This window comes from Aedes albopictus, chromosome 3, assembly GCF_035046485.1.
Source record: "Aedes albopictus strain Foshan chromosome 3, AalbF5, whole genome shotgun sequence".
Classification (NCBI taxonomy): Eukaryota; Metazoa; Arthropoda; class Insecta; order Diptera; family Culicidae; genus Aedes; species Aedes albopictus.
Window position 1 is genome coordinate 372,394,837 of NC_085138.1, and position 25,356 is coordinate 372,420,192.

The 25,356-nt window shown below is 36.0% G+C and overlaps 1 protein-coding gene across 1 annotated transcript; it reads left to right on the forward strand.

Annotated features, from left to right (window-relative positions):
* Positions 1-753: 753 nt before the first annotated feature.
* Positions 754-1,589, forward strand: LOC134291791 (uncharacterized). Its single transcript, XM_062860007.1, has 2 exons — positions 754-1,021; positions 1,077-1,589. Exons 1-2 carry the CDS (start codon positions 1,013-1,015, stop codon positions 1,584-1,586), a joined length of 519 nt encoding a protein of 172 aa, XP_062715991.1. The 5' UTR covers positions 754-1,012; the 3' UTR covers positions 1,587-1,589.
* Positions 1,590-25,356: the final 23,767 nt, after the last annotated feature.

The following is a 25,356-nucleotide window of genomic DNA, read 5'->3' on the forward strand; positions in this document are numbered from 1 at the left end:
ATATATGGCTATAACTTTTTAACGGTATGATCAAATTGAATGAAATTTTGACAAATTACTTCTAAATACATACTTTACGTACATAAAAATTTTCATTGAAATCGGTTCAGTATTTTTGGCGCCAGAGTTTAAACGGCAAACAAGTGATATTTCCCAAAATGTTTGTTTGCACAAGATTCTCAAGTGGCAATTCCCTTGTTTCAACGATATCTCCGCCAATACTCAACCGATTTTAATGAAAATTTTATGGTACAAGCTACACATAATATACTATTCAAGGTAAAAAAATAGCTATTTTGGCGTACGCAATCAAAAGTTATACAATATTTTCTGTGTGCCGATTCCATCGTGGTAACATTTTAAGCATAGGGTTCTGGGAGTTAAACTCCTCCGATAGCTCTAACTTCATACACTAAGCATTCCTCCGCCTTTTACCAAAAATGTACAAAACCCTTCCCTTTCCGATGTTCCTGTGCACGGGCCTACCAATCAGGTGCTTTATTTCGTATGAAATTGAGTAGATACTATTTTGGCATCACACAATCTTAGTACATATATCGATCGATCATAACGATCAATATCTCAAATCCACATTGCTATCAATTAGCTGATTCACCTCAAAGATTTTTTTTTAACTGTATCAATTTCAAAGATTATTTATTCACAGCTAAGCAAGATAAGAGCAAGATTTCTCCCAATTGTGACGTTACACCTTGGAGAAGAGAAGATCACCCATATATTGAGAAAACGCTGTATGATAGACCTAGTAAAATATAGAGCACATCTGAACAGAGCATCGAAATTCGAAGGACGCCCCAGCAGAAAGCCCATCGAACGTTATTAATTACCATTTTGGGGCGTCGACATTATAAACTATAGGATTATAACTAATGGCTTTGTTGATTTAAAAATAAAACCTTTTATCCACTATAAATATTGGGACTTGTGATCGAAACTGTATCATTCTTAAAATCAGCATCTTTTGGTGACCATCTGAGAAGTTGAAATCCAAATGTTCAAGGTGAGTGATTTAACGGAGAACTCTTCTATGTAGTTAATAATTCTCTTGTTTCTAGTTAACAATTCTGATTGCAAGCCTGGCCTTCGCCAGTGCAGGCTACATTGGAACGGAACACGCCTACGCAGCTCCTGTGGCCGCCCCTGCACAATACTCTTCAGCTCCAGCTCCAGCTCCAGCAGTGAGCTACAGCAACTTCGTTCGTCATTTTCCATCCCAACCGGCCCTTCACTACACCCATGACCAAACTCATCCCGTTCCAGTCGTATCCGCTCCAAGCCACGTATACGCTGCACCATTGACCAACCAGCAGCGTTTCGTTTACGGCCAAAACCATGCTCCAGCTGTTGCCTACGGCCAAGGATACGCCCCAGCCCTGTCCCAAGATCACTATGGGTATCCCGCATATGATGCTCCACTGGCTACAAAATCTGTCCTCGTTGCCCAGACTCAGCCTGAATTGTACCATCACAACGCATATGCCTCGCATGCTGCTCCCCTAGTTGCGCACGGTTATCACCAAGGTGAAGGTCTTGTGTACGATCAACACCATCATGGTCATTATTGAAGATTCTTGCAGACAATCGCTTATTATTATATAATTATTCTTGTAATCCGTATTGTTTAAGTTTTCAATAAAATCACTGCAAATACTGAATACAGAGAGATTGTCATAGAAAATGATTGTACAATGTCAAAAAATATATCACAAACTAAATATAAAACCCAAAAATGTTTTGTATTTTTGAAACCATCAATCAACATTTCTTAAAATACCTTCGTACGGGGTGACATTGGGCCTAGAGGGTAACATTGGTCCATCGATCCCACGGATTCAATATAAGTCAGAGAATCCGACGGTGGATGCAAAGTATCTTAGAATTATGTATTCTAGTAGCTTATCACACAATATGTATTCCCGCCGTATTCTAAACGTACGGAATAGTGGCCCAATGTCACCCCACTTTGGCCCAATGACACCCCGCACGACGGTACCGTATTATACGCGTAAGAGCTGGGGTATCTCAAGCTTGCATAAAAATTCATAGGGTTTGTGTGCCATCAGTAATCTCACGCTCCCAATTTCATCCTATTCGAAAACAAGCGATTACGGCATGGGTTGATTCCGTTCTTTTTGTTTTAATGCGTGCTCACTTCTAACAAAACATACAAAAATAAGAAACAAACCAAACATTGTTTCAATCCGTTGCTTTTCGTAGGATGAAAATGGGAGCCACATGCTTAATAAGGGTACCAATACCCTACTTATTTGTTAAGAAAAACTGTATGCTCCGTCTTGTAGGTACAGATTTGAGTATGCTAATAACACTAGTTTACAGCATTTTTGAACTCGGTAAGCTGATGATCATTCATAGTGTGCAATCATGCCCTGTGTGCGAAAACGTGAAGGGAAAAAATACAGTAGAGCGGAAATTTTTTCGACTTTCCATACAAGGCTGTCGATTTAAAATCGATTTTTGATCTAGTTTTAGGCAAAGTTGCTCCCTCCATATGTCTCTATTTCCGTAACCAATGCTCCTATTGAGCTGAACTGTTACTGTAACTCAGGGATGCCAGATGATTTTTTTGAAAAATCTGTATCGCACTTTTCAAAAATCTGTATCCCATACAAAAAAATTGGCCCCTCTAGCTAAAAAATCTGTATTTCATATGAAATGAAATCTGTATGGATGCTCAAAAATCTGTATAATACAGATAAGTCTGTATATATGGCATCCCTGCTGTAACTGGCTAACATCCAATGTTTCAAATATATGTTGAGAGAAAGTTACAAATGATTTTTTCTTACTGAAAAAACAAAAATCATCATATTTTTTTTGGAAATTTTGCTCAAATTTAAGGAGATTGGCCAATAAATTACCAATATCTCGAATCTCACTAATTTAATGCAAAAGTTATGTTCAGATGATCGAAATATATTATATTCAGCTTTCTATTTATGCAAAAAGATTGACTGCAATGAAAAATATTTGAATTTAAGTGAATTTCATATTAAAAAAAAAACTGTAGAGCTCGATTTTCAGGAAAAACACAAAAACTGTTCTACTTAACATTTTTTGAAGCGCAATTGCTATCAGAACATAATTAAGCAACAAAAATTTTGGTCGTTGATAGAAGTTTATGACTTTCTTTTTTTTTGTAAACTAGTGTAACCAGTGTACGATGATGTTTTCAAGTTGTTAAAAAAAAGTGTGTTTCTTGGAACGCTAGTGACGATGATTCCATCAGTATGCTATGTAGTCCGAAAATATTTCGGAGTTTTTAAGCGCTAAATGCTACGGACAATTCTCGGTAGGAAACAAGAAAATGATTAAGTGCAGACTCATGAATACCGAATCATACAGGTATACCTCGATTTAGTGGACATTTCAATTTTCAAAATTTCTATAAAAGCGAATTTGACATAAAATCGAGGCAATTTTATTATTTTATGTTTATTTAAATTGCATACTTGAAAGTTCCAGACCATATAAAAACTGCATGAAAACTGAGTTTTTGACAAAAAGGCCCGGAGTTTTTGGCATATATTAGTAATTTACGCTGAATAACGAATAAACCACTATCTAAAAAAATTCCTTTACGAATTGCTCAAGAAATTCCTCCAGAAATTTCCATCGGAAATTTAAAGATACGTAGCCAGCACTTGATAGAGCGTGGTCACTGGTTGTGCTGTACTTGCTGAACGATTTTTCTGTACAAGTAGTGAAGGTTTGTTATACCACTATCTGCACGCTGGACATTTGTTGCAGTTCTGTGGTGTTAAATAAAAGTAAGTGAACCCAGAATTTTTAACTTTATTTCAATGGTCTTCGAACGGGATGAATGACCCATAAAAGGTTAAAATCCCTGGTAATAAACAAACAACAACAACAATGGTCTTCGAAGAAAACTTCCCAAATCATCATGTTACAGATTTTTTCAGAAAATTTTTCATGTGTTCCTCCAGAAGTGTTGCACAGAATTCTTTTGCCTATTCCACAAATTCCACAATGAATTCTTTGAAAGCGTCTGGCATGATTTCCTTCTGCAATTCCTCCATGTTTTTTCAATAATTAATACCTGAATTTGAACAGAAATACCTCCAGGGACTCTTTCAAAAATTCTTCATTTTTCCAGAGATTTCTTCAATAAGACTTTCAGCGATGACTCTAGAAACTATTTCATAGATTTCACCAAAAAATCCTATGGCAAATCCCAAATCGTATGGAAATTCCACTAGGGATTCCTCCAGAAGTTTCTCAAAGAGTTGTGTAAGAAAGTGTTGTATAAGTTTTTGCAGAAATTCCTCCAGGGATATATTTAAAAAATCCTACAGAGAGTTACTCTATTTTTTCGGGAATTTTCTAGATACTTTTTTTCCAAAAAATGCTCCGGAAATTCCTTTAAGAATTCACTCAAACGATCTTCCAAGAATATATTCCAAAGCTTTCTCCGGGGTTTGCGCTAGAAATTGCTCTAGGGATTTTTTTTTGAAAATCGGAATTTCTGGCACAAATTTTTTCCACGATTTTTTAGGAATACCGCCAGGAACACTTTTTTTTTCAAAATGTTAGATCGGGAATTTTCTGCAGAGATTCCTATAGGGATTCCTTCACAACTTTTTGGAGGAATTCTTTCAGAAAATCTGCCATGGCTTTTATTATAAACTAGCTGTCCCGGCAAACATCGTACTGCCTGCCTACTGTGTTTTTTCACAGTCACTTCCATAAGTAAGTGCCGCTTAAAAGGGAATTTCAGATTTTCCCGTTTTCTTGCCTTCCCGGACACTTTTCCCTATTATTTTTCCGCACGAACACATCGGAGCCCTGTACAAATACAACAGTGAAAGAATGAAGTAAATCCGTTGACCCGTTCCCGAGCCTATTCGTGACATATAAACAACATTCCATTATTATTTATATAGATTCGACTAATAATTTCTGCAGATATTTCTACAGAGATTTCTTTACAAATAGTAATCCTATGAAAAAACTTCCATAGATGTTTTCAAAAATTTATTCATGAAAGTTTGCTCAAATCTATCTTGGGATTCATTTAAAAAATCTTTCACAAGATCCTGAAAAAAATCTTCCAGGGATTCTCAAAGAAATTCTTTCAGAAACTCCTTTAGATTTACTTACAAAATCATCCAGGATATCTTAAAGAAGGGATTCTTTAGACTTTGAAATGATCTCCAGAAATTTCTCCAACAACTCCTTAAAAAAATCCTTACAAAGATAATTTTTCAGAAATGTTGCATGGAGACCTTTGGAAAATACTTCACATTTTTTTTATTCAATAATCTTTCATAAACTGTTCCTCAATTTTCTTTACATTTTTTTCAGATTTTCTTTTATAGAGAAATTTTTCAAAGCATTCATTTAGAAAACTTTCTATTTTTTAGAAAGTGATTCACGGATACATTAAGAATTAGAAATTCAGGACAATTTCAAAATTATCTCAAAAGTTATCTTTAACCCTTCAGGCCGCGTTCCGTTGTAAAAAGTACAACACTGCCAAAAAGCTCGCTCGTAGTACACATCGCGAGCGCGGTGCAGTTTCAGCTGCTTGATGGCGCGCGTCCTGAAAGGTTAAAACATTTTTGCCTAGGATTGCCTAAGAAATTGTACAAGAGATTATAACCTTGACTATTGGGGAAATTACCATGATTTTTTCATATTCCTTTAGATATTCCTTCAAGACATTTTTCTGCCAGAAAATGCTCCAAGGATTTCTCAAGAAAGTCTTAGAAAATTCTTCAAAGATTCCTTCAGTAATTTTTCTACATATTCTTTCAGAGATTTTATCAGGATTCTTACGGAATGGTTGGAATACATTGGCGTAGAGATTCCTTCTGAATTTTATCAGAGATTTTATCGGAAATTCCATTGGGTATTCTAGTGTAGAATTAGCATCCAAAGTTAAAATAAACACAACACATAAATAGAAACCAAAAAAAAAATGGGTATTCCTTTATGCGTTTTCTCAGAAATTCCTCCAGGATTTTGTCCAAGCGTACCTTTAGCAATTTCTTTATGGTTACCTCCAGGAGTTTATTGAAAAACACATTTTGGATTTTTTTAGGGGATCCACCGGATTTTTTTTTCCAAAAATATCTCAAGAGGTTATGTTAGGTATTTAACCAGGTGTTAATTCAGGTATTCTAGGAATTTCTTAAGAATATTCATGTATGGATTCTTGAAATCCTGTTTTTAAGAATTTCTTGCAGGAATTAATTTTCAATTTTCTTCAGGTTTTTTTAGTTCCTCCTGAAATTTCTACAGCGATAGTTTCGGAAATATCTTTAGAAACTTCTTCAATATTTCTAGAATTATTTAAAAAAATCAGCAGAGATTCTCTAGAAGTTGCTCCATGAATTCTTTCAGAAGTTGTTCCAGACGTTCCTTTGGCAATTGCTCAAGCGGTTCCTTCAGAAATTTCTCCAGGAATTCATCTATTGGAATGAACCAGTGAGGGGCACTGAAATCGACTTACTAGCACTGATTTTACCATGACAGCACTGGAAATAATTTATCACATATCTTGTCAGTAATCATCCGAAGCATCACAATGAACTTTAAATGAAATTTGCTACAAATTCGGGAAATCTATCAGCTAAGTACACGTCAAGATAGTATAAGACATCTACCAAAAATATCAGGAATATATTTCAATTATCGGTAAGGAAGTCAAAGGAAATCTTAAAAGAGGTTTGTTAGAAAGCTTTGAGGAAAAGACTGGTGAATGGGCAGTTTGCTTGCATCCGCCAAAAATGTTGTCATTAAGTACTAAGAGATTTTTAAAATATATCGCCCCAGAATCACCCCATATACTCCGCGTAACGTGATCATTGACAAAGCGAGAGTTATTTATTTTATTTATAAATAAAGTCAGAAAAGGAAGTATGAGATTAATATATAAAAATAAGTATGTCATGAGGTATATTTAGTGCTATTATGGGTGCTCCACAAGTATTTATTGATATGTATGCAGTGCGCCGCGTGTCAAAAGGCTTAAAACCCTTGCATTATAAATCACCATGATACAAACTGCTGGCTTAAAAAAGATTGGATATTGAAAATTTTACCTCTAAAATATGTACATAAAATCGAAGACTACATTATCAAGAAGACTTGCAGCACTACTGAAAATTGGGAGTCACTACTAGCAGCGCCACCACGGATAAAGGTGGCACTATTCATGATAGTGTGTGTAAATCCTCATACTCGCATCAATACGCTCTTACACTTTAATACAAAGGTACCACCTTATCTCGCCAGGTGGTGGTGGCGTCGGTGACGCTTGCCGTTAGTATGGGAAAAGAACAGAGTAACATGTCTTCTTGATAAAGTAGTCTTCGAATAAATCGAAGTACATAAAATCGAGAGTCTGTATAATCGAGGGACCACTACATCTAGGTATACCTGCACCAATTGAACAAAGAATCAATGAAGCGAATACACTGGAAATAAAGGTGGAGGTGCATGAATAAAAACATGTGTATAAATTGACGTGGGCACTAAAAGAGGGAAATTTGTGTATAAATTAAGCAAGGAGTTCAATTAGGGAATCTAGTTCGCGAGAATGGTTCTTGCTCTTGAGCATAAAAGATGGGGTCAAGTGAGTTTCCAGGAAGTTCCCAAAGCGCCCAAACGCCCGGGGCGTTACAGGGGATTATTCAATGGGGTTTTATGAACCCACTAAGGGCATTCCGACAGGTTTCGTTGGCGTTTTGATGGGAAAATGAGGATTTCAGGGGCATTTCAACAGTAATAAGGGGGTTTCAGGGATGTTTTAACGTTTTTTTAAATTGCATTACAAGGATTTCAAGGGCGTTTGAAAGCATTTCAGAAAAGTTCGGGGGTTTACAGGATTGTTTAAGTGCTTTTCGAGAGGTTTTAGGAGTGTCTATAGCATTTCATCGGAGTTTCAAGGGTCTTTCAGGCATGTTTATTTTTTGTTTTTATTAACGTGTATTTTAACCTTTAGCTAATTTTACTTTTTTTAGGTATGTTTCAGGGGGCTCTAGGGCCTTTTTTAAGACGTACCAGGGAATTACAGGGGCATTTTGAATTTATTAACTCCTAAACTACCAAGGGTCCAAAAAAAGTCGGAAGTCGAACTTTGACAAGGCATTTCTCGGCCGTTTTTCAACCGATTTCAAAACTTTTTTTTGCGATGGAACCGGACAGGTTTCAAGATCATCGTCCATTTGAAAAAATATAAAATAGATGCGTCTACCCAAAGTTATTAAGCAAAAGGCACTTCCTAGTTTTTTTGAGAGCGTATTTTTTTCGCACATTGATCAATAAAACAAAATTTAAAGCGATGACATATGGTTTTTTCGACTCTAAATCATGCGTACAGCTGGAGTGAACATGTTTATGCAAAATTAGTGATTTTTCAGTACACTGATATCCTACCTTACTCAAAAAACTGCTAAAATACCCTATTTTTCACATAAAATAAGCAATAAATCAATATTCAAAGCGATGGCATATAGTTTTTTTGGTCTTAAATTGTTCGTAGGATTGTACTTGACATTTTTGATGAACAATGAAAATGTTCTAATTACACTCTTATTTTGTTTTACCCGGAAAACTACGAAAATTCCATACTTTTTACACAAAGTAGTCAACAAAACTAAATTTAAAACGATAACATGTAGTTTTTTAGCTTTGAAATGTTCGTAGCAGTTTGGGGGACATACTTGAAGAATAATAGTAATGGTTTCATTACACTCAAATTTTGATTTACTCAAAAATCAACGAAAGTACCACATTTTTCACGCAAAGTGGTTAACAAAAATAATGGTTTACAATGCAAAGTAGTTTTTTGCCTTTAAATTATTCGTGAAAGCGTACTGGACGTTCTTGATGAGTTATAGTGACGTTTTCACGACACACTTAATTTATTTTACTCGAAAAGCTACAAAAATACCATAATTTTTATACAAAACAGTCAATAAAACAAAATCAAAAGCCATAACATGTAGTTGTATGGCCTGAAATTTTCCGTTACAATGTACTGGACCTGTTTTTAATAAAATGTTGATGTTTACAATACACTAATATTTTGTTATATAAAAAAATATACGAAAATACCACAAAAAAGCGAATAAGCCAAAATTTAAAGTAATAATAATGTAGTTTTTCAACTTTAAATTTATCGTAGTAGTTTAGTGGATTTATTTGAACAACCCAAGTGATGTTTTTATTACACTCCTATATTATATCACTCAAAATACTAGGAAAATACCACATTTTGCACACAAAGTAATCATCAAATAAAAATTGGAGACAAAGCATTATAGCTTTTTTTTGCCATGAAATTATTTGTAAAAAAGTACTAGACTTGTTTGATAAACAATAGTGATCTTTCAATTACACTCGTTGTTTTCCAAATTTGTTTATAAAAAAATTCAAACTACTCAAATAAAGAGAACTTACTATGCGCAGCATATAGTCACATGTTGATGTACCGTAAAAAATATATTTTACACAGATAATGATTTTTGATATCTGAGGCTCTGTATCTCAGTGCTTTTAGATTTTCACTCAGGTTGAGTAGTGAATCACTTAGTTATTTATAATTTTAAAAAATTCTTCATGTTTTGATACAATAAATTAACCTATCATATTTCATACGGCTTTTCCCATCATGCTGATACTCTTTGCGTTCCAATCTGTTATATTTTTTTTTGATTCAATATGTTTTTCAGAGCACTATCAAAGTTTCCCCAAAATGAAAATGTGATTCTCGCTCATATGAAAAAAAAAAAATATTGATGACACAAAACAATTAAAACTGGCCAATCCTTACATTGCAATTATAACAGAGAAATAATATTAGGGAAATTTGCTGAAAAACTATCAAAGTTACCCCTTTTTACAGTATTGCTTCAGAAACTCTTCTATATACATTTGTTTTTCAGCAATTTCCCAAAAGATGCACTGAAAGGTAGAACTGAAATTTCTTTGCTGGTTTTCATCCGGAGTTTCTCCCGGGATTTCTCTTAGAGATTTTCAGAGTTCTTTCATGAATTTTCTAAATATTTCCTACCAGAGCTTTTCTCCGAGATTTCCCAGTTCTTAGGATTTCTTCCGAAGTTTCTCATTGCAGAATTTCTCGCAAAAATCACGTGGATTCATTCCGACATGTCTCCGGGAATTTACAACAATGAATTTTGTAGGTTATCTCAAGTAGGAGGTTTTCCGAGAAACACTCCTAGAAAAGTACAGTACTGGACGCATTGACCGATTTTCATACAAAATGCCTAAATTTGGAGTTCTGTATTTCAGCTTCTAGAGCACAAACTCCGAGAGTAATCTCAGGCGAAACTTCAAAAAACTCTCAAGAGAACCTTAATAAAATATCCCGGATAAAATTTCTGTAGAAATCCGCGGAGAAACTCCAGAAAAAAATCATTGAAATTTCTTAAAACTTCGGGAGAAATCCCAGAAGCAATTCCTTCAGAAAACACGTGAAAAACTCCTTTAAAAACCGGGAGGAGCCTTAGTTGAAATCCCAGCAATAGTTTCTGTAAATACCTTAGAAATCCCGGGAAAATCTCATAGAGAAGTACCAAGAGGAATACCGAAAGAAATCGCGGAAAACCTTGAAGAGAAATTCCAAGAGAAACTCTAAGAGAAATTCTACTACAACATCTGAGGTATATTCCAGGAGAATAGAGAATAAATTCCACGAAAATTTGTTTGGGCAAAACGCAGGAGGAAAAATCCAACGAGAGACTCTGAGAGCAAACATTGGAAAACCTCTGGAAGAAAATCTATAGGATTCCCATGAAAACCTTCAGGATACAATATTTGGATTTCAGAAATCCTGCAATATTCTCCAGGATTTTTTCCGGAATCAACTGTTTTAATCTAGGGTAAAAACGTCGATAGAAATACGAAAGAATCTCCGAGAGGAATTTGAAAAGGAACCCCAAGAAACAGGAATGAAAGAAGGCTGCAAATCTCTCTAATAAAGACACATAACCTAACCTTAACTTTGGAAACCAGTTAAGATCGTAACTTTTTTTCATTTTCACGGGATTTCCGTTTATTTTTTGGCGATTGCTACTGCATGTTCAGGAGACGCAAATGGACTCAAATAAATACAAATAAAAAAAAAATCCCTGGTGGATTTTCGGTTTGCCTTGTATTTTTTTCAGGTAGTAGATAACATGAAACTGGTACAAAAAAATCAGTAATGAAATCTGCATGTGTTTGTTTTGAATTTTGTGTAATTGGCTATTTTGTGTGAAAAATATGGCACATTCGTGATTTTTGCGTTGCGTTGCGTTGCGTTGCGTGGTAACGGAGTAATTCGTAGATTGCATACTGAAAGTTGTCATGTTAAAACTTTAATAACTCTGTTCTAATTGCTTATGGAATGCTATTTGGGAAGGAACAGCTATCCAATCAGAAGTTGAAGTAAAAAAGACATGAAAACTTCCATTGTATGGCACATTCGTGATTTTTTAGAAAAACAAAATGTGGATGTGATGTAAACATCAAAATTTTATCAAATACATGTCTAGTACATTCTAACGGAAAATTTAAAGTCTAACAACTACATGTCATTGCTTTAAATTTTGTTTTATTGACTATTTTGTAAGAAAATTATGGTATGTTAAAAACTTGTTTGGTAAAATAAATTAATAGTGTCATGAAGGCGGTATTTATTGTTCAATGTTTATCATTTCACGAAAAAATTCAAGGCAAAAAACCAGAATGCATTGTCTATATTTTTATTTGTTGATTACTTTGTGTGCAAAATGTGGTATTTTCCTAGTATTTTGAGTGATATAATATAGGAGTGTAATAAAAACATCACTTGGGTTGTTCAAATAAATCCACTAAACTACTACGATAAATTTAAAGTTGAAAAACTACATTATTATTACTTTAAATTTTGGCTTATTCGCTTTTTTGTGGTATTTTCGTATATTTTTTTATATAACAAAATATTAGTGTATTGTAAACATCAACATTTTATTAAAAACAGGTCCAGTACATTGTAACGGAAAATTTCAGGCCATACAACTACATGTTATGGCTTTTGATTTTGTTTTATTGACTGTTTTGTATAAAAATTATGGTATTTTTGTAGCTTTTCGAGTAAAATAAATTAAGTGTGTCGTGAAAACGTCACTATAACTCATCAAGAACGTCCAGTACGCTTTCACGAATAATTTAAAGGCAAAAAACTACTTTGCATTGTAAACCATTATTTTTGTTAACCACTTTGCGTGAAAAATGTGGTACTTTCGTTGATTTTTGAGTAAATCAAAATTTGAGTGTAATGAAACCATTACTATTATTCTTCAAGTATGTCCCCCAAACTGCTACGAACATTTCAAGGCTAAAAAACTACATGTTATCGTTTTAAATTTAGTTTTGTTGACTACTTTGTGTAAAAAGTATGGAATTTTCGTAGTTTTCCGGGTAAAACAAAATAAGAGTGTAATTAGAACATTTTCATTGTTCATCAAAAATGTCAAGTACAATCCTACGAACAATTTAAGACCAAAAAAACTATATGCCATCGCTTTGAATATTGATTTATTGCTTATTTTATGTGAAAAATAGTGTATTTTAGCAGTTTTTTGAGTAAGGTAGGATATCAGTGTACTGAAAAATCACTAATTTTGCATAAACATGTTCACTCCAGCTGTACGCATGATTTAGAGTCGAAAAAACCATATGTCATCGCTTTAAATTTTGTTTTATTGATCAATGTGCGAAAAAAATACGCTCTCAAAAAAACTAGAAAGTGCCTTTTGCTTAATAACTTTGGGTAGACGCATCTATTTTATATTTTTTCAAATGGACGATGATCTTGAAACCTGTCCGGTTCCATCGCAAAAAAAAAGTTTTGAAATCGGTTGAAAAACGGCCGAGAAATGCCTTGTCAAAGTTGGACTTCCGACTTTTTTTGGACCCTTGGTAGTTCGCGGGAGTTTTTACCCCCTCAGTAGTTTAAGTGTTAAGATGATTTAGGGACGATTCAATGGGATTATCCCAAAGATGATAGGGGTTTAAAGGGGATAGTCGCCTTGGACCCCATTGTAATGCACCTGAGATGAGAGCCTCTGAAACCACCGAGAACGCACGGCACATGTAACGCTTTTTAAATCCGGTACAAATCATTTGAAGCTTCCTGAAATACAGCATACGATAAGGCAAGGTATGATATTTACCTCTTCTATGATAATTAAATTGATGTGGAGTATTAGATTGCTCACGGTGTCAAAATTTTGATTATTATCGAACTTTCATGTACCTCGGTTTTTCTTCATAGAATGTTAGAATTTCGGCTATAATGTATAAATGCAAAATTTGAAAATATTCTATCGGAGAAAATTTGAGTTAGCTGAATTTTTGGCTATTTTCCATACTAAAAATCGATAATTACTATTTTAGCCCAAAAAACGTCCCATACAAAATGTATGGAAAAAAATTCGCCGATGAAATATTTTCTAGTTGTCCGATTACACTGCTCGACAAAAAATGAGAAAAGTTCACGCTATGGAATGAAATTAAAAGTAACAGGGGTTTGGGACCCCAGAAGTGTCATAGTGAAGGAATTTTTGAAAAATAATGGACCGCGGCCCCACAGTTCAAAACCGAAATTTGTATGGGGAACTAGGGGTGTTCATTTCTGTAGGACAATCCTTAACCAGCCGGGACTTTGTGGCTTCAAATGGCTCGTTCTCCGAAACTAGGCCACCAAATTACAATCGGTTTGAAGCATCATCAAGGGGAAGAGTATATCTAAAGAATGATATGGTGGGGATCCCCCCTGACCCTCCCCCTTTTTGCTGCGGGCGGATCTAAGTGTGACATGATACATAATTTTCGCACATCATAATAATTTCGACTGGAAACAGTGTTTTTGAATCGCTGTTAGTGACAAATCATTATATAAATGTTGTTCCGGACCTGATGAGGCCATTTGGTTGGCACGGGTTATCCGGTGGCCACGGAACAGGTTCTGGGGACCACAGGGTCTCAGGCGGAAATGGCCAATTTTTTATTTCAAAAGAACACCATCATGCGACAACTCAAAATTTGCAAAATTCCGTGTGTAATCCAATAGAACCAAAAATTATAGATTTACCCAATGCTGGACACCCGGTGGCCATGGAACAGGTTCAGGGGACCCCAGGGTATCTGGCAGAAATGGTCAATTTTCGATGATAAAAGAACCCCATCATGCGACACCTCAAAATTTGCATAATTCCGTGTGTAATCCAGTAGAACCAAAAATTATAGTTTTACCCAATGCTGGGCCCCCGGTGGACACGGAACAAGTTCTGGGGACCACAGGGTCTCCGACAGAAATGGCCAATTTTTGATTCCAAAATAACCCCATCATGCGACACCTCAAAATTTGCACAATTCCGTGTGTAGTCTAGAAGAACCAAAATTTTTAGTTTTACCCAACGCTGGGCACCCGGAGGCCACGGAACAGGTTCAGGGGACCCCAGGGTATCTGGCAGAAATGGTCAATTTTCGATGATGAAAGAACCCCATCATGCGACACCTCAAAATTTGCATAATTCCGTGTGTAATCCAATAGAACCAAAAATTATAGATTTACCCAATGCTGGACACCCGGTGGCCATGAAACAGGTTCAGGGGACCCCAGGGTATCTGGCAGAAATGGTCAATTTTTGATGATAAAAGAACCCCATCATGCGACACCTCAAAATTTGCATAATTCCGTGTGTAATCCAGTAGAACCAAAAATTATAGTTTTACCCAATGCTGGGCACCCGGTGGACACGGAACAAGTTCTGGGGACCACAGGGTCTCCGACAGAAATGGCCAATTTTTGATTCCAAAATAACCCCATCATGCGACACCTCAAAATTTGCACAATTCCGTGTGTAGTCTAGTAGAACCAAAAATTTTAGTTTTACCCAACGCTGGGCACCCGGAGGCCACGGAACAGGTTCAGGGGACCCCAGGGTATCTGGCAGAAATGGTCAATTTTCGATGATGAAAGAACCCCATCATGCGACACCTCAAAATTTGCATAATTCCGTGTGTAATTCAATAGAACCAAAAATTATAGATTTACCCAATGCTGGACACCCGGTGGCCATGAAACAGGTTCAGGGGACCCCAGGGTATCTGGCAGAAATGGTCAATTTTTGATGATAAAAGAACCCCATCATGCGACACCTCAAAATTTGCATAATTCCGTGTGTAATCCAGTAGAACCAAAAATTATAGTTTTACCCAATGCTGGGCACCCGGTGGACACGGAACAAGTTCTGGGGACCACAGGGTCTCCGACAGAAATGGCCAATTTTTGATTCCAAAATAACCCCATCATGCGACACCTCAAAATTTGCACAATTCCGTGTGTAGTCTAGTAGAACCAAAAATTTTAGTTTTACCCAACGCTGGGCACCCGGAGGCCACGGAACAGGTTCAGGGGACCCCAGGGTATCTGGCAGAAATGGTCAATTTTCGATGATGAAAGAACCCCATCATGCGACACCTCAAAATTTGCATAATTCCGTGTGTAATCCAATAGAACCAAAAATTATAGATTTACCCAATGCTGGACACCCGGTGGCCATGAAACAGGTTCAGGGGACCCCAGGGTATCTGGCAGAAATGGTCAATTTTCGATGATAAAAGAACCCCATCATGCGACACCTCAAAATTTGCATAATTCCGTGTGTAATCCAGTAGAACCAAAAATTATAGTTTTACCCAATGCTGGGCACCCGGTGGACACGGAACAAGTTCTGGGGACCACAGGGTCTCCGACAGAAATGGCCAATTTTTGATTCCAAAATAACCCCATCATGCGACACCTCAAAATTTGCACAATTCCGTGTGTAGTCTAGTAGAACCAAAAATTTTAGTTTTACCCAACGCTGGGCACCCGGAGGCCACGGAACAGGTTCAGGGGACCCCAGGGTATCTGGCAGAAATGGTCAATTTTCGATGATGAAAGAACCCCATCATGCGACACCTCAAAATTTGCATAATTCCGTGTGTAATCCAATAGAACCAAAAATTATAGATTTACCCAATGCTGGACACCCGGTGGCCATGAAACAGGTTCAGGGGACCCCAGGGTATCTGGCAGAAATGGTCAATTTTTGATGATAAAAGAACCCCATCATGCGACACCTCAAAATTTGCATAATTCCGTGTGTAATCCAGTAGAACCAAAAATTATAGTTTTACCCAATGCTGGGCACCCGGTGGACACGGAACAAGTTCTGGGGACCACAGGGTCTCCGACAGAAATGGCCAATTTTTGATTCCAAAATAACCCCATCATGCGACACCTCAAAATTTGCACAATTCCGTGTGTAGTCTAGTAGAACCAAAAATTTTAGTTTTACCCAACGCTGGGCACCCGGAGGCCACGGAACAGGTTCAGGGGACCCCAGGGTATCTGGCAGAAATGGTCAATTTTCGATGATGAAAGAACCCCATCATGCGACACCTCAAAATTTGCATAATTCCGTGTGTAATCCAATAGAACCAAAAATTATAGATTTACCCAATGCTGGACACCCGGTGGCCATGAAACAGGTTCAGGGGACCCCAGGGTATCTGGCAGAAATGGTCAATTTTCGATGATAAAAGAACCCCATCATGCGACACCTCAAAATTTGCATAATTCCGTGTGTAATCCAGTAGAACCAAAAATTATAGTTTTACCCAATGCTGGGTAAATGCCCCCCCCCCGGTGGACACGGAACAAGTTCTGGGGACCACAGGGTCTCCGACAGAAATGGCCAATTTTTGATTCCAAAATAACCCCATCATGCGACACCTCAAAATTTGCACAATTCCGTGTGTAGTCTAGTAGAACCAAAAATTTTAGTTTTACCCAACGCTGGGCACCCGGAGGCCACGGAACAGGTTCAGGGGACCCCAGGGTATCTGGCAGAAATGGTCAATTTTCGATGATGAAAGAACCCCATCATGCGACACCTCAAAATTTGCATAATTCCGTGTGTAATCCAATAGAACCAAAAATTATAGATTTACCCAATGCTGGACACCCGGTGGCCACGGAACAGGTTCAGGGGACCCCAGGGTATCTGGCAGAAATGGTCAATTTTCGATGATAAAAGAACCCCGTCATGCGACACCTCAAAATTTGCATAATTCCGTGTGTAATCCAGTAGAACCAAAAATTATTGTTCTACCCAATGCTGGGCACCCGGTGGCCACGGAACAGGTTCAGGGGACCACAGGGTATCTGACAGAAATGGTCAATTTTCGATGGTGAAAGAGCCCCATCATGCGACACCTCAAAATTTGCACAATTCCGTGTGTAATCCAATAGAACCAAAAACTATAGTTTTACCCAATGCTGGGCACCCGGTGGACACGGAACAAGTTCTGGGGACCACAGGGTCTCCGACAGAAATGGCCAATTTTTGATTCCAAAAGAATCCCATCATGCGACACCTCAAAATTTGCACAATTCCGTGTGTAGTCTAGTAAAACCAGAAATTATAGTTTTACCCAACGCTGGGCACCCGGAGGCCACGGAACTCCACAGGATCTCTGGCAGAAATGTCTTGTCCCTTGTGATTAAGGGTTAAAACAAGCTTATCAACTTTCCACTTTAATTTAGTTGTCTCTCAACCGATTCTTCTTTTTTCAAGTATGCAATTTAAATAGTATCTGGGATTGTAAGTATAATGAAATTGAATTCTACCTTATATTTTTAAGATCTATTTTCAGAAAATACTGTATCTTCCTATAAATATTTTAAAATCAGTATGCCTTCAAGAAAAGCATCTCCCGGATACATCATAGTATATGAACAGTCTTCTTGAATTTATCCTCAAGGTGTATTCGCTTCTTTTAAGTTTTTAAAAAACATAAAATAAATTCACAAAATACCGTATCTTCATATATATATATATATATATATATATATATATATATATATATATATATATATATATATATATATATATATATATATATATATATATATCTTCAAAAGTTGGAATTTATATACGAGAAGTTCATTGGAACGTCACCACAAACACCAAACACGCCAAACGGAATCCTCTCTAAAATGTATTCAAGATCTAAATATTCATTCTAAGCTTTAAAGTTTCATGTAACAAAACTCTGATTTTCTGTGAGAAAATCTACGGAAGATCAAGTGTGTAAGTGTTTGCATTGTCCACTTAGAATCCGTACGCGCTGCATATTTTCTAGTGACACGCTTAGTTTACTCATAAACTATTCCTCTTTTAATGGTGAAAATTTCACCGGTTTTCGTACAACGAATCAAAAGATATACCAGAATGAAAATAAGACGAACAAAAAAATCTAGCACAAACGCCTTGAAAATTCAACATTTTCAAGCGCGACTATAGCAAAAAGCTTAAATATCGCCAAAACTATCATTTGTTACGCGCTCAAATGTTATTGATCATGACATGAGAAGATGTCCCCTGCCGATTGGAGTTCGTGTTCATGGAGAAATTTACTACGAATATCATGGCATGGCGGGTAGTCCTCCTTTGGACACCGTTTTAGTAACAACATGATGATCAACTCAAAATTGTACAAGATCTAAAGCCTCAGAAATCACTAGCAATTTTTAAAACACCGCAAAGGACCAAAGAAGATTTGGCTTGGATTCGAAAGTTGTCACTACAGTCGAAAGATTTTCAGAGGCAACGCAAAAATTGAGTAGTGTTTTTCAAAATAACTCTTTCATAGTCTCCAATATACTACATCCATTCAAACGCCCCCATTTCCATAACTGAAAAAAATACTGGTCAAAACGATTAGGAATCTAAGAAAGACAGGAAAACCGACTCCGGACACTGCACTATAAAATATGTTTCCAAAAAAGCTTGATACTACAAATTTTACAGTTAGACAACTTTTGAAGGAAGTTTACATTAGTAAAATTAAAAAATAAAAGTAATAATTTTAATGATATTTTTTCATGAAGGCGCTCTAAAATATGCATGTTTTGAAAGGTTGACATTTTCACAAGCCAGTTTATTCCAGAGATATTCGTGATTCCGTGTGTACGGATTCTAAATGGACATGATTTATGTTAAGGAGCATCCATTTAGTACGTCATGCACAATTTAGGACTTTTAGCCACTCTCCCCCATTCGTGCGAGGTTTTCGTATATTTGATATATTTTCCGAGCCCACCCTCCCCCTTATAAGCGTGACGTACTTTATGGATCCCCCCTTTCTTCTTCTATTTCCTTCCATTACTAATATCATCACTAAATGTGCTGCGATTGTTTCCTACGACGGATGTCACACAATTATGCAGCAATAATTACCGTAAAACTGGGTAACATTGATTAGCGGTGTAACTCACCTTGATTTTTGTCGTGGAATGTTCAAGATTTGATTTTTCCTGAAGAATAGTCAAGGTGATCAAAGGTTCCCCGCTGATCAATGTTACCCCGTTTTACGGTACTTCTCCCTATCAAGAATTCGATATAGATGGTAGAGAATAATGCGATAGGGTAGGTGTTCCAATATTCGCTGCCCCCAAGCAATTCTTATGGAGGGTGGTGAATACTGGAGCAGGAGTGGCAATACTGATTTATGGAGCTAAAATTTTATGAAAACTTTTTTATTCTTAATTTTTTTGAGTAAACTTAAAGCATCCAAAGCATCCAGCGTTTTCATATCATTTGGATGTGTTTTACTTTACAAAAAAATCATTCATATCGATCTATACAGCGAAAGGCTGAATAATACAGGGTGGCGAATACTGCTACATGGCGAATTCTCGAACACCAACCCTATATGGAATCATGCGATAGTGTGTGATAATGGCTTACGAGTAGATCAACAATGCAACACCGCACTGCCTAGTGCTATTCGAATCTTTGTCTCAGTCGGACTCGTGGTCGTGATTCTTCGCGCCGATAACAAAGTTACGGTTGTTTTTATTTCACAGTGCAAAAAATACGCGAATATTTTAAAGTTTTGATCATTTTCTTTAACATTAAATTAATTCAAGCGTGTCGATATCATAAAAAGTTTATTTTTTACAGAAAAAGATACAATTATTTTTAAAAGCTTAATCTCGGTTTATTTCTACCGAGATTTAGACAGCCGAACAGTACTCCGAAAGAATGAAAATGTTACTGGACATGGCCAACTTTCATCTAAAGAAAATAATTTTTGTCTAAAACAAAATTCCGTTGTAAACTTTTAAAACTCAAATATGGTTTTGTTGCATTTGATACTTTGGGCTGTTTGGTTGATGCTCAGGAACCAATGATAAAATTTTGTTTACTTTCGATAGCCTAAAAAATGTTGCGCAGTGTTTGTTATGAATTATTTTGGCTGATTACTTCTAATATTCCATGTCGTTTTAGCTGTTCTAAGTGCGTCGCTAATATAAAAAGTATTCGAAAAGAACGCTGAAATCAAACGTTGAACACAAAACGTTACTGCGTCCGAATAAAAAAACAGATATTTTTTTAATTGATTTCTAGTTCAAAAAAATTGTGTTTTAATAGTGAATTGTACAAAACAACATAAAAACACAATGCATGCCTGGTTTGGAATCTAGGAACAGATAGAAAATACTAAAATTTCTTACAAAACAACATTTTTGCACATTTTTCCAAACCTGCTTTTCAGAAACAACTCGAGAATTAAAATTCGAATTGTTATGACTTACAGAATACCATTTAAATCCAATCAGCAACTGAAGTTCTACATTTTAAGACTGAATTATTAAACACAAAAAAGTAGATTTATCACCCCACTTACGATTTGATTTGTTTTTATTGTTAAGTAAAGTTAAGTAAACCAGTTTATATAAGAAAAAAGCTTTTATATGGATTGTATCGTAAAATAATTAGCAATGTTTATGACGTTATATCTCAACACTGAATTAAATAAGTCTTTTTTATTTCGGTTCTACTAGCAAATCTTTACGATTTAGTTAAATATGAGTCCAACATTTCTTTATTTTAGAATCTTAAGTATTATTGAAGTATGGATAGATTAATGCATGTCACAAAATAAAAATCTGATCAAAATTCGGTTTCTTAAAATATTTCCTCGCAATTAAATAGTTTGTAGCGAGTAAAATTTGTAATGAAAAAAATGTGGAAAAAACATCTTGTTGGGGATTACGCACACTTTATATATTACATAACACCGGTTTTCGAAATAGATATTTTCTATACAAAAAACATCATCAACTTATTATCGGACTGTAAAAAAAGCGTAAATTTAGTTCTTTGCTATAACTACTCCTCTATTATGTACATCGAATAATAAAAAAAGGTTTTTTCGCTTTGTATAATTTTAATTGACATCAACGTGATTAGATGGAACACCATCAAACTGAATACCTGAAAAATGCGTTATTTTCAGTGATTCGAAATACTTTAAAATTCAGAGGAAATTGTCCTTGGTGATCGTGAGAATTGTACCTATGTATGTATTTGCTTAATGAGCCGGATTTTTGTTTTTTCTTATACTTGCTTCCACATTTTTTTTGCAAATTAATTTTTTTGTGCCGAATTTTTAAAACATGTGTTTAGTTTTCGAGCAAAGCTCAAGTAAAATGACTATTTCTAGAAAGTTGCAGTTCGATTTCTTTTTCAATGATTTATACTATATTTCTAAACATCAAATTACTATTTTTGGGTATTTGGCATCTCAGTCTGATTTGGTCAATCAAAAACAACTATATGTTTTCTTAGTCCGACGTTTCGGTTCTTAAGGTCCAATAAATCAGACTGAGATGCCAAAAACCCAAAAATATTATCCAACGTACAGTCGATCATCCAGTTAACCGTTCAGCTATCGCGCGATCAGCCGTCCTCTGCAGCACCGCGCTGTTGCTGTGTACAACGAACGAGCTTTTTTAAGCGAGTTTTACACAATACAACAGCGCGATCAGCGAAAGGTTAAACATCAAATTACTTGTATGTTGAACCTAATCTTTTGAAGCCGTTTTCATCATTGCTAATAACTTTTCGATACAGTCCTTATACGAATGCTTTGCTCGGCAAAATTACAGTTTCTGTTTCTGAATCAGTAGTTGTACTTGAGTTCAAGTGTGCTTAGTAATAAGAATCCAAAGTGCCTAGAACTGAAATACAAAAAAAAATGTCATCGACCGAATGTCTCCACTCACCTGACTCATTTTGCTACGTCTGTGGAGAGTTTATAAGCTCCCGTGTGAAAAAGTGTTCAATTTCTGATGGAGCTAAATTAAGACAAGCATACCAAGAATATTTTGGCCTGGAAATCAAAAACCAAGACAAATATTGGGTTCCACATTTCGTTTGTCAGAGTTGTGCTGTTGGATTGCTTAGTAGGTTTTAGATAAATTGACAATTTTATTAGTAACAATATTTCAAACGCGCGTAATTTGTTGGAGTTCTGATAAACCGAACTATTTGCCATTTTGAATAATTTCCACTGTTTTTATCCGTAAATTGCCGGAAAACAATTTCCGTATGTGTTGTGGGTACGAATTTCTTCTACAGAATGTTAGTAATATAGTTCACAATTAATTGGGATGAACAACTTTCTTATCAGTTAGGTCTAGTATGTTTGCCACCATCGATGGTTTTCATATGGTAAATAGTTCGGTTTAGCAGAACCCTGACCAATTGCTTTTGAAAACAACTCTATTTTAAAGCCGTAGGTCGTACTTTAGCCCTACTATACAATTCACTATTTGAAAAGTAGAGATGCTTTCAGCCATCTAAATAATGAATTTATTTAAAAATTCTTTCTACTAGAATTAGTATAAACCTCTTTTATATAGTGGCTATGGATTTTAGGTAGGACTGAAATACGACTTGACAGAAAAGGCCGTCTTCAAAAGCAATTATGCCCTGTTGAAATTTTGATACCGCATTTGAGCTTTCTAGCTTATTTTTCAATAGAAACAAAAAAAAATATAATATGTTTTCTCTTCAAAGAACCAGCAAAAGATAGATCAGCAAGGTTGAAATTTGACAGGCATGAATTTGGAGTCAGCCAACTAGCCATCAAAATGACTGTTATTTTTGTTTGGCAAAAATCTTTCGCGGGAGGAACTTAAATATTTATCCAAATATTCCTTCATCACAAGCTCCAACCCTGTATGCTGGACCAAGCGGATCTGGTCTAAGTCGCACAAATGTCTCTGCAACTGGTGATGCTCGAAGGGTTTCAACTTCAGATATGGAAGAACAACAAGTGGCAGCAGCTGAACAGATCGTCGATCATACTTCAGAAAACGTTGCATCAAGTGTTAATCAGAAATTACGGCCTGTTGACAATGGCAAACCAGAGGTAAATTACTAAATGTGCTTGAAAAGCTTTAGCTAAATTTCTGTTCACTTTTTCAGATGCTTTGGCGATCTGATGACTGCAATCATCATCCAGATGATTTTTGTTACATTTGTGGTTACTTTATTACCAGGACAACAACCAAACATACATTGCGAAAAGATACCAAGTTATATGAAGCATACAAGCAATATTTCAACATCGAAGTCGAACATCAAGATAAACAGTGGGTGCCACATTATGCCTGTCATAATTGCACAAGACGGTTGCATGGTACAGTATTTAATTTAGAATGATTTTTTTATCTATACAATACTGCCATTCTAAGCGTATCTGTACCATGTTGTTTTTCAACGAGGTTGACCCATTCGCTCTAACAAAAACAATATTTTAAAATCAATGTCAGAAAGATACATAACGTTATTGTGCTATATTAAGCTATGAAACCTGATGAAAACAAAAATCCAATTAATTTTAAATGGCTTTGTAACTGAGAAAAATGCTACTTGCATTGAATTCAACATAGTTCAGATATGCTTAAAAGGGCAGAATAGACGTTCTATAACTTATTCATATGTTTACGTTTTACTGCTTTTTCTAACAAATGGTTGTGTCAGAAATCTGTTTTTATTTCACTCGAAAAATTTCTGGTATTTGAACCAAAAACAAAACAGTAGTTGGGTCTATGATGATGAATGGACCAATTTCGTTGATTCCAACACTTAGTCATAATAGAAGCCTCTTTTATATATAAAGTAGCCAATTTTATACAGCCAAGTTGTGATTCGCTGAAAGCTTTACTCATCTAATTTTCAAAAAACGACATAGAAGCATGAAATAACTAGCACATTTATTTTATAAATTAACTTTTATGAGCAAAAGATTCTGATCTTGGTGGACCATTGCTGCTTATGGTTGGACCAAATAAATGATCATGGATGAACCAACGAAACATGAAGACATTTTTTCGACTAACCTTTTCTTATTCCTTGTGAATCGCAGCGAAAATTGGACTTCAGGTCAGCATTGTCGTTCCGAAACGAATCGGTGTTGCAAGAAGTGATAACCAATTAATGTACGAGGCTTTCGGTTGGCCAAACGATCGGTAGCGGGCCGCAGATACCGCGCACGGAATCCGGATATGATATTAAAATGATGAAACTTCGGGAGCCTCGGTGTACTGGGCGAATTTCAGGACGAGCAGCTATCCATACGGTCGGGGCGCGATGGCAAAGGCTCTGTTATTTGATATAATGTACGTAGAGATCAAATATTTGCAATTTCAAAACTCTTCCACTTCATTTTGAGACCGACGAACGTTTTGAAATTGACATCGCGCGCAAAGAAAACTGTAAACAAACTAAGCCGGACCTAGTAACCAACGGTGTAATGGTTTGGTCCAACCAAGATTACACCGTTTCGGTATTTTCATAAATAAACTGCATTCAAAAATATTTCGGGGAAACGGTCCATTCGGGGAAACGGTTCATTCGGGGAATCGTTTTTCGAGGGAAAAACTTTCGGAGAAACTTCTTTCGGGGTACTGGTTTTCGGACAAATGTCGGTCAACCGCCAAAGAAGGTTAGATATTTTTGCAATAGAATAACGAAAAAAGATCAGGAAATGAAAAAGAATTTCTATGTTCTCGATGCTACAAACTGAGCATTTTTGGTGCTCCACTAGGGCTTCTAGAAAGCCTTTCTAAAACCATTAATAATTTAAATATTTGGCGGTAATTTAATTAAAACCGATGTGATTTCAATGAAGAAAGAGTCATATTTTGTCATTAGTGAGAGTGTAGTTTGAGTTTTTAAGAAAACAATACATTATTTTGGGTTTTCAAAATTGGTCCAACCATGATCAGTTTTTGGACTGGCCCATTCATCATCATCTACCCTACTTCTAATGTATTTTCCAACAATACCACAAAGAAGTCAAGATGCATGCTCTCGGTTTTTACAAGGCAGCCATTTTTTTAATTCTCTCATATATGTCTTTATTTTTTTTTTAAGATAATTTTTAATCTTT